Here is a 17,500-nt window from a genome sequence, read left to right as displayed (position 1 = left end):
TCTTTCTCTCCCTCTCTCCTTCTCTCCCTCTCTCCTTTCTCTCCCTCTCTCCCTCTCTCCCTCTCTCCTTCTCTCCCTCTCTCCTTTCTCTCCCTCTCTCCCTCTCTCCATCTCTCCCTCTCTCCTTCTCTCCCTCTCTCCTTCTCTCCCTCTCTCCTTTCTCTCCCTCTCTCCCTCTCTCCATCTCTCCCTCTCTCCTTCTCTCCCTCTCTCCCTCTCTCTCTTCTCTCCTTTTCTCCCTCTCTCCATCTCTCCCTCTCTCTTCTCTCCCTCTCTCCATCTCTCCCTCTCTCCATCTCTCCCTCTCTCCTTTCTCTCCTTCTCTCCCTCTCTCCATCTCTCCCTCTCTCCTTTCTCTCCCTCTCTCCTTCTCTCCCTCTCTCCTTTCTCTCCCTCTCTCCATCTCTCCATCTCTCCCTCTCTCCTTTCTCTCCATCTCTCCACCTCTCCCTCTCCATCTCTCCTCCATTCAAGCAGGCGCACACTCTCTCTCCTCCGTTTGTCATTACCTCATCCACTTCAGCTCTCCCTCATTCTCTCTCTCTATTCTCTTCCTCTGTCTGTCTCTCTTAATCAGGCACTCTGTCTCTCCTCTCTCAATCTATTCTCGCGGGGGGGGCGCTCTTTCTCTCACATGCGCGCACACGCTTTTTACCCACACACACGCTCAGTCTCTTTCATTTTATCTCCCCCTGTTCCTCTCGCCGATTTAAATGAAGCTGCATAGCCTCTATTTATTTCTCTCTGTATCACACACACACACACACACACACACACACACCCCTCTTCCGGCTCTCTGCCTCTCTCATTCATTGCGGGTCTGTATGTTTACATATGTATGTGCCTATGCGTGTGTGTGCGTGTTGGTTTTATGCATGTGTTTGTGTAGCTGAGTGCATGTTTATGTGTGCGTGTTTGTGTTTGTCTGTGTCTGTGTGTGGTTGAGTGGGTGTGTGTGGGTGTGTGTGTGGGGAGGTGTGTGTGTGTGTCTGTGTGAGTGGTGCTTGTGTGCTCAGAGTAAGAGCATAAGGTTGTCTCTCACACGTGAACAGATAAACACCCCCACCCAAAACACACACACACACACACACACCCTCTCTCCCTCTCTTTCTCTCTCTCTCTCTCTTCCTGATGCAATAGTTGGATCAGCACTCTGTCTCCCTTGGCCGTGTTGCCGTGGTGATGGTTTGGTGGTGTCTTAGAGTGAGGTCATCTTATTCTCATTCTTTGATATTACTTTATCATCACACACCTCCTCCCTTCCTCTGACAGCAGTTCTCATCAGTCTTGGCAAACATCTTTTTTTCCTCCGTGTACACAAACACAGATTCATTTGGAACAAGTTACTTATAGAGTCGGTCAGCTGTGTGTCGCTGCATTGATCCCACCGTACACACACTCCTGGAACGAAAGTGATTGGTTTTCAGTGTCCAGTAAGAAAGCTCAACAAATCAGATTAGATCTTGCATTGGGGTAAAAAAATAAAATTAGGAAGTTTCATCAAATTTTACATACCAAGTTTTTGAAACAAACAGTCTTGAGTCTGTGAGTTCAGTGAGAGGCACGCTTCTGAGGTGAACCGTAGCTACGCGGATATGTTAAATACAGTAAACAACTGAAAAAACAAACAAAATAACAGTAAATAACTTCCTGCTTCCCACCTGGTGAAGTACCCTGGCAACGGGGATTTAGTGGGCAGAGTCTAGGCGGAGTCTAGGTAAGCGTGGGTGGAGGGGTGGGTGGGTGGTTGTGGGTGGAGGGGTGGGTGGGTGTGGGTGGAGGTAGGGGTGGGTTGTATCCTGTGGGACTCATTGATTGTCTCGACGTCAGTCTGGGTACGTTCAGACGACCCCCCTACACCACATAACAAGGAAGCTGCAGTCAAATCATCGGCGATTGACTAGGGTGAACTCAGCCAGGACTACAGGCTGGTAAATGGATTTGGTTGAATGCTTTTTAATATTTGACTACGCGCTTTGTAATCCTAAAGCCAGGAGGGACGTTTATCAGAGAAGAAATTTGTCGCGCGGCCGTGACCGGTTGCACCGCAGTCATTGTTTTCATAAACGATCATCGTTTTCCAAACTCAGCCTTTAAAATGTCAGATTTGTTTAAGAGGCCAACTGATTTCTCTCCTGAGTTCTGATGTCTGTAACCAGATATGTATTATGGATTCATTGTGTGTTACAGTTTAACATTTCAGTTTGTTGAAGGCCAATATCAAATGCATAATTAACAGAATCAACTCATGTGCTGGTATGAAATTCGTGAACTGATGCTGACCGATACTCAAAATGAAATTTTTGGGAAATTTCTGTGTTTGTGTTAAAATCTTAACCTCTTATCAAAAATTTGCCGTTAATAGATCTCAAGATATGACCAAAATGCCAACATGCTAAAATGATAAAATAAATCAGTTCTGCTTATAGAGTTCTGATCTGTGCTTTCTATAGTTTTTCTAAATGTTTTCAGTAAAGTTGATTTATTTTTACTAATTTCTGTTAAATTATAAATTAAATTCTAAAGCAGAAGGGCTTCGGTCCTTTTTCAGTCCAGCACTGATAGCAAGTGTTGGTGCTCCTTCCTGTGAGTGGACTTCCACTACACACACACACACACACACACACACACACACACACACACACACACACACACACACATACATGCTGGTTTGATTAATTCCAGGCCAACATGGTGGTGTATTTCTACTCTGGTAGCAAGTCAGATGGAGGGAGTGTGTTCATTCAGGTTGTCAGCAGTTGCATGTTTATCTTACATGTGTGTGTGTTTGTGTGTGTGTGTTTTTCTGCACTTACTGAGATAATGAGAGTGTATAGTAGATTGGGTCATTAGAATAGAGAAGTGTGTGTGTGTGTGTGTGTGTGTGTGTGTGTGTGTGTGTGTGTGTATGTATTCCTAAATACAAACTAGACAGAGAGAAAGAGAAAGAGGGAGCATCCTGTTGTTATAGTGTGTGTGTGTGTGTGTGTGTATGTAATTTCCACTCTGCTTTAAATCAAAATCGGATTTTTTTTTTCACACCAATCAAATGAAGCAGTGGAGTAAGGCCGTAATTAACACTAATTAACCTTCCCGTCATGGTGAGTTCCAGCCTCCCTTCACCCAGCCCACCCAGAAACCCCCACTTCTCCTTCTCCTAAAAGCCACTGAAGCGGTGCTGAAAATGCGCGTGTGTGTGTGTGTGTGTGTGTGTGTGTGTGTGTGTGTGTGTGTGTCTGTGTCTGTGAGTCTGTGTGTGTGTGTGTGTGTGTGTGTGTGTGTGTGTGTGTGTGTGTGTCTGTGTCTGTGAGTCTGTGTGTGTGTGTGTGTGTGTGTGTGTGCATGTTTTTGTCAGAGAGAGAAATAGAGTGAGAGGTGAGAGAGGCACAGAAACAGTGGGGGGGCCAGGGAGAGTTAGAGAGAAAGGAGAGAGGGGGGAGTAGTGTGTGTGTGTGTGTGTGTGTGTGTGTGTGTGTGTGTGTGTGTGTGGGAGAGAGAGAGATCAAAACCTGCCTACGGGTAAATGAATAAATCATGTCTTCCCTTCGTCCTGAGAACTGAGGCACAGATGAGTAATACACACACACCCACGCACGCACACACACCCACGCACGCACACACCCCTCCCTCTTCTTCTCTCTCTAACACAGTCTCCTCCACTCTCCCATAACCGTATGTCTCATATGCAAGGTCAGATAGGAATCAGAGATGACTACTCTCTCTCACACACATGCAGGGAGATTATGAGAGCCCCTATAAAACACACACACACGCACGCACAGGCACGTGCGTGCTTCACCACACCTGCCGATCTGAGCCACACTAATTCCCCAGTCATTCTGGGGTTTTTGGCATCCCGATATGCTTCACCATGATGCCATAATTCACAAGGTATTGAAATCTTTAAACAGTCGACGTCAAAGACAAAAATAAGCCTTCGTGGTGATGAAAAGGGGTCCTTCTGTCCACCACAGAAACCTTTGCTTGATCAGAAATAAAGAGGGAAATCTTTATTTGCTCCTTCATTTCATGTGGACAGATCTAAGAGCGAATCAGCATCAGTGTCCAGGCTCGCACGGTGTGTCCCTCTCTCAGTGTGCCTCGGTTAGTATGCCTCGGCCAGTGTGCCTCAGTTAGTGTGCTTCGGTTATCGTGCCTCGGTCAGTTTGCCTCGGGGAACATGCCTCGTTTGGCGTGCCTCGGGGAACATGCCTTGGTCTGTGTGCCTTGGTTAACATGCCTCGGTTAGCGTGCCTCAGTCAGTGTGCCTCAGGGAACATGCCTCAGTTAGCGTGCCTGGGTGAACATTCCTCAGCGTGCCTTAGTTAACGTGCCTCGGTTAGTGTGCCTTGCTTAATGTATCTTGGTTAACGTGTCTCGGTTAGCATGCCTCGGTCAGCGTGCCTGGGTAAACATTCCTCAATTAGCGTGCCTCGGTTAACGTGCTTCAGTTAGTGTGCTTCGGTTGACGTGTCTTGGTTAGCGTGCCTCAGCAGTGAGCCTTGGTGAATGTGCCTCAGTTAATGTGCCTCGCTCAGTGCGTCTTGGTGACCACGCCTCAGTCAGCGTGCCTCATTCAACATGCCTTGTTCTGTGTGCCCCGGTTAGCATGCCATGATTAGTATGCCGTGGTTAGCACTCTTCATTCAGTGTGCCTCATTAAAAGTGCCTCAGTGTGCCTCGCTTGGCGTGCATCTCTCAGTGTGCCTCGCTCAATGTTGAGCAGCTCAATGTAGCTGCTTCCCCTGTAGAGCTGTAATGAAGCAGAGAAAGTGTGTGTGTGTGTGTGTGTGTGTGTGCGCTGGACAGCATTTCTGTCACGTCGCAGGTGTTCACGCAGCCTGGTGTATCGGAGTTCATCCGCTGTAACTGCACACATTAGATTCCCAGTCATGACATCATAACCAGGAAGCCAAACAATCGCTGCTGGCCGGTAAAATCTTTCCTGTTTGTCTGTCCGACGCTGTGTGTGGTGTTTACTAAGGACATGGATTAGCCACTCAAATTCTGGATTTTTAAAAATCACACTATGCCAAATCCCTAATCCTGACTACCTTTGGATTAGCTCACATGCAAGTGATGTGTCCTCAATGGTTACATGAATGGGAGAGCAGGATACTGGCTGTGTGTCCAGAACTGTGTCCGCTTTCTGTAAGCGAGCGAGAGTTCCGGAGAACACGGAGAGCCGCGCGCTTTCTCCCGGGAAGGCCGTGTTTCCTGCAGAAACATGCAGGGCCAGGGACACGGAACACGGGGATACAGAAGGGACAGGGTGACGGGTTGAAGCATGGGTCAGTCTGAAGATGAGGGTGAGGGCTTCAGGGATGAGGAGCGGAGGACAGATGCACGAGGCCGATTGCTCTCTCAAGCGAAAGAAGATTCATGCAGCTCTCGGCGTGGATGCACGCAATGGAGCACACACACACACACACACACAGACCTCAGACCTCGCAGAAGCTCAGTTAAGACCCGGGTTAAGACTGACCTTTGAGTGAGTAGGATTAACTGTAATCCTGAGGGAAAGCATTTGAAAATGTTTAAGTGTGTGTGTGTGTGTGTGTGTGTGTGTGGTAATGGGAGCTGTCATTGTTTGCAGCATGTAAAACTAAACATTATCTGTGCCTCTGTGAAAAACAAAGGGTATTTGTATTTGTGGTATAATTTTGTGTGGGAGTTATTTGTGATTTTATATATATATATATATATATAGTGTGTGTGTGTGTGTGTGTTCCTGTCTGAGTGTAGGGGGTGGGGTGTGTGACTGCGTGTGTGTTTGGCGTTCTGTAACAAGGAACAGAGGCCGCAGGAGTTCAGCATGAGTTTGGCCGATGATTTGTCCAGATTCAGGCCTCTTACATAACTCAACCCCTTCTGAGTGTGTGTGTGCATGTTTGTGTATATGTTTGTTTACGCACACGTGTATGGTGTGTCTGCCCACATGAGTAATTCTATTTGTGTGTGTGTGTGGGTGTGTGTGTGTGTGTGTGTGTGTGTGTGTGTCACTGTCTAACACTTCTGTCCCTCTGTCTCACTCCTTCTTTCTAGTGCTGTTTTTCTCTCTTCCTGTCTTTCTCTTTTGTACTATTGATTACACTTCCTCTTTCTCACTTTCTTTTCCCCTCTGCCTCCGTTCGCTCTTCCTGTCTGTTCTACTTTTCTTTTAGCTGTCCAAGTGTGGTAACCAGCCCTGTGCCACTCCTAATCAGACCTCGGAAAACCGTCCCCTCATGCTTAAATCTTTTCTTTGTGTGTGTGTGTGTGTGTGGTTGCACGTGTGTGTTCTACGTGCGGCTGTGTCAGGGAGATGTGGATAGTGGGAGTGCAGCCCTCGGCGCGGTTCCTCCAGGCTGGGAGCAGGTCCAAGCCTGGCTCAGGCAGCGTCAGCTCCGGAACATTCTTCAGCTAGGTACACTCCGCTCGTCCTCTGCTGGGAGGGGCGGGGGGGAGGGGAGGAACCTTCTCTTCAAATCCCTCAGCACTGCTGGGCGGGGAGCGAGTGCGCTGGGAACGTGGGTGTCTGATAGACGTGGTGTCTGAGCTCGGTTGGTCAACCCCACTTTTTCTGATTAATGCTTGTTCGAGCTGTCAGCTCCGTCCCAACTTAGTCCTTCCTGTCAAGTGTGTGTGTGGAGGGGGGGGGTTGGTCATTTTGTTATGATGTGTATGGGGGGGGGGGGGGTTGTGTGGGTATAAGGGGGGGTTTCAGAGAATGTTCTCTGTGTCAGCATCAGTTTTAGATTTCCCAAACTCAGACACGGTCCTACGCTGAGAGTTCACTTAGCTTCACCTCATCTATAGCGCATGCGTGTACTAGAGCCACATTGCCGTGGGGACGTCTGAGCGCCTGCACGCTGTGTGTTGCAGGGCGCGGCTGTCTGAGGGGCCTCAGGGTGAAGGTGTTCAGACATGACCCCAAACCGCAGTGGCTCACCGGTGTCATCAGTCACCATGACAACAACAAAAATACCATGACCATCCTGAGCGACCAGGTGAGAATGCACGAATTCCCTCACCTGCTCAGTCTCTCTCTCTCTCTCTTTCCCCCTCTTTCTCTCCCTCCCTCCATCTCTCCCTCTCTCTCCTTCTCCCTCTCTCTCTCTGTTTCTCTCCATCTCTCCCTCTCTCCCTCCCTCCCTCCCTCCCTCTCTCTGTGTCTTGCTCTCTCACTCTCCGGAGCTGTACAGAAGGAATGTCTGTGATTCCTGAAGCGCCCTCGTCAGTGTGTTCTCACTGTGCTTGTGTGTGTGTGTGTGTGTGTGTGTGTGTGTGTGTGTGTGCTGTAGCTGGCAGAGCCTGTGAGTGTAGACCCGGGCCTGGTGCATGTGCTGGTCCTGGACGACATCAGTCACACACTGCAGACAGGAGAGAACGCTGCTGCAAAACGCAAACCTCAGACCAACAAGAGCAACAGGATGATCCTGGTGAGAAAACGTGTGTGTGTGTGTGTGTGTGAGTGTGAGTGTGTGTGTGTGTGTGTGTGTGTGTGTGTGTGTGTGTGAGTGTGTGATTTCAGATACTTTTTAGTACTTACTGGTTCTGTCATTTTTATTTTTCTGTTCATTTTTCCTATTAATTTTGATCTTTCTCCAGAACACAGTTAACAAGTCAAGCAACATTACAGCAACGGACCAGGTCCTGTATCTCTCAGACACACACAAACTCTGCCTCACTCTCTCTCACTCTCACATAAACATACAATACAGTAGCTGGCTAAATGCTATCACATACACACACACACACACACACACACACACACAAAACAGTAACAGGCTTAACACTGTCACAGCCACACACACCCACACACACACACACATATACACACACACACACATATACAATACAGTAGCAGGCTTAATGCTATCACAGACACACACACACACACACAAAAAAAACAATAGCAGGCTTAACACTGTCACAGCCACACCCACACACACACACACATACACACACACACACACACACACACATATACAATACAGTAGCAGGCTTAATGCTATCACAGACACACACGCACACATACAGTACAGTAGCTGGCTTAATGCTATCACAGACACACACACACACACACACACACACACAACAGTAGCAGGCTTAACACTGTCACAGACACACACACACACACACAGACACAGACACACAGCACCCCTCCAGGATAATACAGTAACTGGCTTAATACTGTCACACATATTCAAAAAGCTTACATCGACCAACCCCACATACACACACACACACACACACACACACACTTATCACCTCCTTCCATCCCTACAGACATGCAGCCTGGGGCCAGGACAGAGGAGGCTGAGGTCTCTGGCGTGCAGTCCGGCGGAGGGAGACGTCGCAGGGGTGCAGGATCAGGACGGAGCTCCTCCAGCTCCAGCAGGTGAGACACAGCCATACATCAGGCGTATATAAACACCTCCCCTCTGCTGAGACTCGTCACACCACCAGAACTGTCTGGTGTCTGAAATAGACTTCCTGAAGAGTTAAACTCACACACACACACACACACACACACACACACACACACACACACACACACACACACACTCACACTCCTCGTAATAAGTCCAACGTTTTTACTTCTTTCCAGATCCCTCCAGGAGCAGGATCAGCACCGGTGAGAGGAAGAGGAGGCGGGTCGGTGAGGAAGACGACCGGGACGTGAAGGAGAAGAGGAGAGGCGGGCTGAAGCGACTGAAGGAGGGTGGCGGCTCAGATCTGTCCAATGGCAGCGAGGAGGAGGAGGAGGGCGGCAGTGGGCGGAGCTTGCCGATTGCCCCTGCGCCGAAGAGCCTGACGAGGAAACACTGCGCTTCAAAGAAGCCAGATGACAGCGAGACGGCCCACAATCCCGCGGGGCTTCCGGGACGGGAGCCGAAGGCTCAGACCTCCCCCAGCAGCAGGGAGCTCTCTCCCAGCCAATCGGCAGACAGCGAGGGAGGGCAGGTGGCGAAAAGCCCGCCCCCTCGTGTCCATTTGACTAGCGTGTCCTGCAACGGTACTGTCCCGAACCCTGGGTCGCCGCAGTGCACCGAGGGACCGGACTGCGCCAAGGTAGAGGAGGGGAGAACAAATGGAGGGATAGAGATGGAGGACAGGAGCGAAAGAGCATCCCAGGAGGATTCGGAGGCTGTCTCTGCCTTGCTGGCCTCCCAGGAGAATGAGCAGCTGGCTACCATGGAAACGGCGTGCGTGCTGTTGCACACGTCACCGCCGGAGTGTGAGGCGGTGGAAGGTGATCAGGAGATCCTGTCTGGTGACCCAGAGGTCAGAGGGTCAGAGCTCAGTCACCCGGAGGCAATCGTCCCAGCAGTTCCGGTGGAGGAGGAGCCCAGCGAAGCCGTGACCCACTCTTCCGACCTGCCTTGTATCACGGAGGCGGACAACGAGAAGGGATTGATACGGAGCGCCAGTCCTGAACGTGACGCCGCGCTTGTTTCCGAAACCTCCCACAAGCCCGCTGTGTACCCCAGCCCTTGCCCCTCCGCTGCGGTCATCTCCAGACCTCCGGCTCTCACAGAGACATCCAGGCTGCAGCAGCACGCCCCTCCCGAGGCTGCCGGGGTCAAAGAGGGAGGCTCTCCGGCTGAAGTCGACCTGGAGAAATCTCGCAAGGCCCCTAAAAGCACACCTGCTCCCAAAGCAAGCCAAGTCCCAACCCCAAATCGCCCCACTGTCCCCTCTCCTACACCGACCGCCACGGAACAAGAACCGCCCCGTGGATCCAGAACCCCACCTCAGAGTCTCCCCCACAACCCCAATCGCACCCCCACGCCAGACAAGCCCGCCAACAGCCCGCTGATCATCGACCGGCAGGAGCCCTTCACCGTGTACAGAGACCCAGCCCTCGTGAGGAAAGACCTGGAGCACCTCCCCACCTACATCCAGCGCCCCCGCACCCCACCCAACCCCCAGGCCAAGCACCACCTCGAGAGCCCCTCTCCCTCCTCCACCACCTCCTCCCACAGCAAAATCCTCAGCCCCTCTGCCCACCTGTCGGCCCTCCCTCTACCGCCCCAGGCCCCGCTCTGCTCCACACACCCCTCCATTCCGCACCCCCACCTCCTGCCCTCTCTCCTACCAGGCCTGCCCTCGTCCTCTGCGCTCCTATCTGGCCACGCTCGTCTGGGACCCCTGGGTCTCCCGCACCACCCGCTAGCCTTGCAGCCTGCCCCCTCCCTCCTGGGCCAGAGCCCTGGCTCTGCCCCCCTGGCTCCCCTGGGCCTGTACCCTCTCCTGTGGTCCACGTTCCCCAACGGGGCCCACGGTTACAGCCTGGGCCTTCAGGGCACTAAGTGGACACCCTCGGAGAATGCAAGCTCGTCCGAGACCGGCCTGAGAGGGGTAAGGGTCCCGTCACGCTTGTGGGATGTGACGCTTTCTCATTCTCATTTCACGGTTTCGGGAAACCTCGAGCTGTCCGGTCAGAGTGGCACTGGGTACGTGTGTCTGGGGTTTGGCTGTAGGACAGTAGTTCAGCTACCAAGGTAAAGGAGCATTAGAACAGGTTAGATGGTCATTCATAAGGTTTTCAAACGCACCACATTTTCTCTTGATTGGTGCTGCATGTTAAATGTTTTTTTACTGATTACTCAAAGCATGGCTTTGTGTAGTAGTGAATATGAATTCTGATTTGTTTGAAACTGGGCTGGAAACTGGGATTATAGCTGATAGTGGGACTATATATGTGCACTGGATAACACGAGAGACATCAGAGGATGTTGGCAAGGTGTGAGTGATGGAAAAAAAGAATAGGATGGAATGAAAGCCCTGCAGATGGTTTCATGTATGTGTAAGAAGTTCTGATTTCCAGACATCTCCATGTTTTCGGTGTCTGTGCGTCTCTTATATCTCACTTACGCCTTCCCTGATCATAGTGATTATTCACATTTTCATATTTTACTGGCTTTCATTTGTTATGCAGTTAGTGAGCATCTGTGTGTCTGCGTGCATGTGTTTGCTCTGTGTGTGTGTGTGTGTGTTTGTTTACAGAACACACCCAGCCCATGGCTCCCTCAGCCCACTCCTGTGTCCAGTGCCGAAGGTCAGGGGTTACGACCCCCGCTGCCTGTGCGCCCCTCCAGCGCTGACACCCAGAGGGCGAACAGGGGGGTCCAACCCATCTCCCCTTCTTCCAAAACCACCGAGTGAGTCTACAACCTGCTCCTCTACACACACACGCACACACACATGCAGTGGCACTGCTCTCCTGAGCTGGAGTGACACACACACCTTTCCGGTTCAGCAGGAATTATGAGAGCTCCCGAACACCGCTGGGTGTTCTCACACAACACTGCCCTGCTTTTCTTGTGTCCAGGGAACTGGAGAGGAGAGTCTTCAGTGAGACACGGAGCACTGCCCACTCCCCCCTGAAAGCGGAGCCAGAGCGGGTCAGGGCGGGCGTAGCAAAGAACGGGCACGCCTACCGCCCGGTGGCTCCAGAGTCCGCCTCCAGTCGGCCCAAACAGCCCGCGATGGTGTACGACCTCACAGGGGACCGGACCGGCCACTACCATGAGCAGAGCCGGCGCATTTTGCAAGAGAGCCTCAAGGTGGTGCCGTTCACGGCCAAGCTGGGCTCGGACCGGGACCCACGCTACCCTAAGAGCCCTACGACCTCACTTCACTCCAAGGAGCGAGAGAGGGAGCAGGAGAGAGAGAGGGAGCAGGAGAGAGAGAGGGAGCAGGAGCGAGAGAGGGAGCAGGAAAGAGAGAGGGAGCAGGAGAGAGAGAGGGAGCAGGAGCGGAAGATGCATGTGCTCCGCCACTCCCTGCCACCCAGACCCCAGTCGGCCCATCCCTCCCCCACGCTCACCCAGAGCAGCTATTATGCCCCTGCAGGGGGGCGTGGCGAGAACAAGCAGCCGGGCCACCGGGCTCCGCCCAGCACAGAGCTGTACGAGAGGCTGAGCGGCTCGAACGCAGTGCCTGGCACGCACAGCGCCGTCAAAGCCAAGCCCCCCCCACTGGTGAAGCGCCATCCCGAGAAAGAGGAAGGACCCCTGGGCAGGATGGCCAATCATTCAGCCGGTAAAGCTGTCTCCAACGAGCTGGCGCAGCTCGGTGTCGTGGAGAGGAAGGGCCCATGCGCTTCTCTCGTCTCTGTCTCCGCGTCCCCCTCTCGGGCCGTGCCTTCACTTCACCGCGCACCCATATTCCACCCTCCGGCCCCGCCCATTATGGCATCGAAAGAGGTGGGGCAAGGTCGATTGTCTCCGCCCACTCTGACACCCATCCAGCCAATGAACTTGTTTGGAAAGGGCCAAAATCAGCAAAGGCCGCCCACGCTCGTGCCCGAGCTCCGACATGGAGCGGTCGCTGGAAAGAGGCCGGTCCCAGAGCCTGTAACCATGACAAGCCAAACTTACGACCTGCAGAGGAGCGGAGCTTTTCCCAGCAGGGAGAGAGCAGGGGGCCGCAGTGTGGTGAATGGGGGCGTGGTCACCCCACAGACCGCCTCCGCTTCCGTCATCGTCCAGCCTTGCAGCTACATGCACATGGCCCTGAGTTACACCGTCAATGACAGGCCAGCATCCCGTGTCCAGTGCGACCACATGCCGAACACACACGCCAAGGAAGGTGGTGTGCAGTGCAAGAGGGGAATCCTGTGGACCCCCATGGACACCGTGCACCCCATCAACATGGCCACCTCAAAGCAGGACATGAACACGCCCTTGAACATGACCACCAAGAATATGGGTTCCACTCCCTTTTCAAATCACGGGGTGAAATATTCCACAAACATAGACACGCCGCACTCAAGAAGAGATGTGATATCCGAACGATGCAAGAAGGAGGAAATCGCTACGGTTCAGCCAAAGGTGTCGCCATCCTTCAGCTCGTGCTTCCGTCCTAGAGACCCCCCCCATGTGAAGAAGCGCAGAGCTGGGCTGGCTGCTCCAGAACCAAGGCACCACATACACACAGTCCAGCCCCTACACACTACACACGTCTCGAACGCTACCAAGAGTGCTTTGCACACCTCACACAGTAGGTACGGCACTTACCCTACACACGGCACACACACCGTATGCACTGCGCGCACTATGGACCAAGAGAAGGAGTCCGGATTCAATCCCAGCCCGCCCAAATGCCCCAGGTTGGCCCCTGAGGTCATTGGTACTGGAGCTGTAACCAAGACAAGCTCATTGGTCACGTGTCAGCAAGCGGCCCCTGCCCCTCATACCAACCAACCTGCTCAGTCTGGACAGAACAATTACCACAAGCTGAAAAAAGCCTGGCTCACGCGCCACTCTGAGCAGGACAGAGGTAGTGTGACCTCCCAGGCAGCAGGGGGCAGTCAGACGGACGCCACGCTCAACGCCTCAACTAGCATCTCTCTGCCAACCAAACCAGAGGTCAATGGGATAGACGACAAGTTTGCCAACAAAGAGGGCAAAGAATCTTGCCTGGACAGCAGGAAGCTCAAACCTCTGGACAGGAAATACCCTCCAGAAGACAGAAAGTTCAACGGAACAGATACAAAGGCCAACACAGAGGACATAAACCCTCTTCTGGGGGATCAGAAAGCTTCCTGTGAGGATATAAAACCCATCTTGGACAGAAATGGCTTGGAGGACAAGATGCCAAGCTCCCTGAACAAGAAGTTCTGCGCTAACGAGAGGAAGCTAAGCCCAGTGAACTTCAAGTCAGGGAAGGACGGTCACGAGGAGAAAAGGAATTTCCTGCCGAACTTCCAAATCGAGGGTGGAGGGGACATGGCCCATGAGCTCGAGAGTCACAAGCTGGGGCCACTGTGCAAATGGCAGGCCAAACCTCCCTCCGCAAAGAAGCAAGAGCAGCAACCGAAGAGGAGAGAGGAGAACGAGAGACAGGAGGACGAGGATGAGGAAGAGGAGGACGACGACGACGAGGGGCAACCTAACGGAACACTACGAACTGCCAAAGAGAAATCTCAGAATCGACTGTCCAATAGCAGTGAGTTTCTTTGATTTTTGTTTTAAAGAAAATGAGCGTGTGTTTGCTTTCAGTTTATGAGCATATTGTCACACTAGAATATTCATGTTGTCAGGACATAATCATAATTTGAAAAGTGTTAGACCAGGCCACGTTTAAGGTGCCCTGCGGGGTGTGACAGGGCAGTGGGAGAACATTAACAAGGTTATGTTTATCTTTTAAATAAGTGAGTAGGCTGGCTCACACTGAAGATATCCCACACACTACTGCACAAATTGATTAAAAGTAAAGTTTTGCTGCAGTACAGTCCACTGACTTGGGACATCTGACTTACATTCCTGTAATTTCATCTTCTTGTCAGAGACACAGTCAGACCACAGCTGTGAGCGATTTTTTTTCTTTTTTGCTGAGGGGAAAAATGAAGCAAATTTCCATGGCCTTATCTTGATGTTCCGCCATCAACAGCTTCGCTCTAATATGTTCCGATTCGCCTTACAAACCTGAATGTGCCTCCGTTCCTCACATCGCTGTCGTAACGTCTTCTGATATGAAATCAAGGAGCCCTCGACTACCGACGGTCTCTTGTTGCCTGCTGTGACATCATCCCAGAGAGAGAAACCGAAGGGAACAGTAATATCCATCAGTGCCTTCTCTTTCTATCTGAAGGAAGACTCTCTCTCTCTTGCTCTCTCTCTCTCTCTCTCTCTCTCTCTCTCTCTCTGTTCAGATGGCATCCCTCGCTCTGTGCTGAAGGACTGGAGGAAGGTGAAGAAGCTGAAACGGACTGGCCAGGCCTTCCTGCAGGACGATTCGTGCGCTGAGATTGGCGCCAACGTGCAGAAGTGCCGCGAGTGCCGTCTGGACCGCTCGCGTAAGGCGCAGGAGCCCGCCGTCTCGCCTGTCTTCTGCCGCTTCTACTACTTCCGGCGGTGAGCTGCCCCTGCTGGGGAAGGGTTGGCAGGGTTGGGTTTGGTACTGCTGGGGTTGGCGGGTTGAATCTGGTACTGCAGGGGTTGGCTGGGTTGTGTTTGGTACTGCTGGGGTTGGCGAGGTTGAGTTTGGTACTGCAGGGCTTGGTGAGGTTAAATTAGATACTGCAGAGGTTGAGATGGTTGAATTTGGCACTGCAGGCGAGGTCGAGTTTGGTACTGCAGGGGTTGGCTGGGTTGAGTTTGGTACTGCAGGTGTTGGTGGGGTTGAGTTAGATACTGCATAGGGTGGTGGGATTCAAGTTTGGTACCGCAGTGGTTGGCAGGGTTGAGTTTGGTACTGCAGAGGTTGGCGGGGTTGAATTTGGTACCGCAGGAGTTGGTGGGTTGAGTTTGGTACCGCAGGAGTTGGTGGGTTGAGTTTGGTACCGCAGGGATTGGCGGGGTTGAGTTTGGTACCGCAAGGGTTGGCGGGGTTGAGTTTGGTACTGCAGGAGTTGGTGAGGTTGAGTTAGATACTGCAGAGGTTTGTAGGGTTGAATTTGGTACCGCAGGAGTTGGTAGGTTGAGTTTGGTACCGCAGCGGTTGGCTGGGTTGGGTTTGGTACTGCAGGTGTTGATGGGGTTGAGTTTGTACAACATATGTTATCGAGGTTGAGTTAGATACTGTAGAGGTTGGCAGGGTTGAATTTGGTACCGCAGGGGTTGGTGGGTTGAGTTTGGTACTGAAGGGGTTGGTGGGGTTGAATTTGGTACTGCAGAGGCTGATGGGGTTGAGTTTGGTACTACAGGCATTGGCTGGGTTGAGTTTGGTACTGCAGGTGTTGGCGGGGTTGAGTTAGATACTGCATAGGGTGGTGGGATTCCAGTTTGTACCGCAGTGGTTGGCAGGGTTGAGTTTGGTACTGCAGGGGTTGGTGAGGTTGAGTTAGATACTGCAGAGGTTGGTGGGGTTGAATTTGGTACCGCAGGAGTTGGTGGGTTGAGTTTGGTACCGCAGGGATTGGCGGGGTTGAGTTTGGTACCGCAAGGGTTGGCGGGGTTGAGTTTGGTACTGCAGATGTTGGTGGGGTTGAGTTTGTACTGCATATGTTAGTGAGGTTGAGTTAGATACTGCAGGGGTTGGCGAGGTTGTTAGATACTGCAGAGGTTAGTGGGGGTGAATTTGTTACCACAGGAGTTGGTGGGTTGAGTTTGGTACTGCAGGAGTTGGTGGGGTTGAGTTTGGTAGTGCAGGAGTTGGTGGGGTTGAGTTTGGTACTGCAGGAGTTGGCTGGATTGAGTTTGGTACTGCAGATGTTGGTGGGGTTGAGTTAGATACTGCAGAAGTTGGTGGGGTTGAATTTGGTACTGCAGCGGTTGATGGGGTTGAGTTAGATACTGCATAGGGTGGTGGGATTCGGGTTTGGTACTGCAGGAGTTGGTGGGTTGATTTTGGTACCGCAGGGATTAGCGGGTTGAGTTTGGTACTGCAAGGGTTGGTGGGGTTGAGTTTGGTACTGCAAGGGTTGGTGGGGTTGAGTTTGGTACTGCAGGAGTTGGTTGGGTTGAGTTTGGTACTGCAGGAGTTGGCTGGGTTGAGTTTGGTACTGCAGATGTTGGTGGGGTTGAGTTTGTAATGCATATGTTAGTGAGGTTGAGTTAGATACTGCAGAGGTTGGCAGGGTTGAATTTGGTACCGCATGAGTTGGTGGAATGAGTTTGGTACTGCAGGGGTTGGTGGGATTGAGTTTGGTACTGCAGGAGTTGGTGAGGTTGAGTTAGATACTGCAGAGGTTGGTGGGATTCGAGTTTGGTACCGAAGTGGTTGGGGTTGAGTTTGGTACTGCAGGAGTTGGTGAGGTTGAGTTAGATACTGCAGAGGTTTGTGGGGTTGAATTTGGTACCGCAGGAGTTGGTGGGTTGAGTTTGGTACCGCAGCGGTTGGCTGGGATGAGATTGGTACTGCAGGAGTTGATGGGTTGAGTTTGGTACTGCAGGGGTTGGTGGGGTTGAATTTGGTACTATAGGCGTTGGCTGGTTTGAGTTTGGTACTGCATATGTTGGTGGGATGGAGTTACATTACTGCAGGGGTTGGTGAGGTTGAGTTTGGTACTGCAGGGGTTGGTGAGATTGAGTTAATAGAGCTGAAGTCTCACAAGGTTAATCTTGGACTTTGAAAAAGAACGAATATGGGCTTCTGTTTTGAGAAAACATTTGGCCTTATGCTTTAACCATTCAGTTTTACATTCCTTGTGTGAACGGTTAACGAGAACTCACATTCACCAATTTACCAATCTTTTCCATATTTAGAATTTTTACTCGAGTATAAACAAAATATACGAATGGCCCGGATCTGCCATACATGTCATTTACATCTGTTCTTCAACAAAAAACCTGTATGATCTAATGGACAGTACTTATTCCATTAGAAGAAATTTGAGTTTCAATATAGAAATTAAACTTGATTTAAGCAATCAACATAATTACGCTTGAGAGTAGTGTTAAACTTTTTACTCTGTTATTCTTCTGTGGAGACACTCGTCTGCTATAGCCTGACATACACACTCATCTGCCACAGCCTGACACTATGATGCCGTACATGGACTCACTGTTTATCGACTTCATAAATAACAACAAATTAACCTTCAGATAAAATTCACTTACACAAT

The 17,500-nt window shown here is 51.4% G+C and overlaps 1 protein-coding gene across 2 annotated transcripts in view; it reads left to right on the top strand.

Annotated features, from left to right (window-relative positions):
• Positions 1 to 17,500, top strand: part of jmjd1ca (jumonji domain containing 1Ca) — a 67,752-nt gene that overhangs the window by 40,455 nt on the left and 9,797 nt on the right. Inside the window, exons 4-12 of one of the 2 annotated variants that reach the window (XM_035532682.2) lie at positions 6,301 to 6,406; positions 6,865 to 6,989; positions 7,284 to 7,421; positions 7,591 to 7,632; positions 8,272 to 8,383; positions 8,594 to 10,347; positions 10,996 to 11,150; positions 11,321 to 13,941; positions 14,648 to 14,849. In XM_035532682.2, the coding sequence (XP_035388575.2) occupies positions 6,301 to 6,406; positions 6,865 to 6,989; positions 7,284 to 7,421; positions 7,591 to 7,632; positions 8,272 to 8,383; positions 8,594 to 10,347; positions 10,996 to 11,150; positions 11,321 to 13,941; positions 14,648 to 14,849 (5,255 nt within the window). The remainder of the gene's footprint in view (positions 1 to 6,300; positions 6,407 to 6,864; positions 6,990 to 7,283; positions 7,422 to 7,590; positions 7,633 to 8,271; positions 8,384 to 8,593; positions 10,348 to 10,995; positions 11,151 to 11,320; positions 13,942 to 14,647; positions 14,850 to 17,500) is intronic. The other variant, XM_081721158.1, reaches the window with a different exon arrangement.

The sequence above is a fragment of the Electrophorus electricus genome, chromosome 10 (assembly GCF_041902795.1).
Source record: "Electrophorus electricus isolate QZ-2024a chromosome 10, ASM4190279v1, whole genome shotgun sequence".
NCBI lineage: Eukaryota > Metazoa > Chordata > Actinopteri > Gymnotiformes > Gymnotidae > Electrophorus > Electrophorus electricus.
This window is presented reverse-complemented; position numbering and strand designations above follow the sequence as displayed.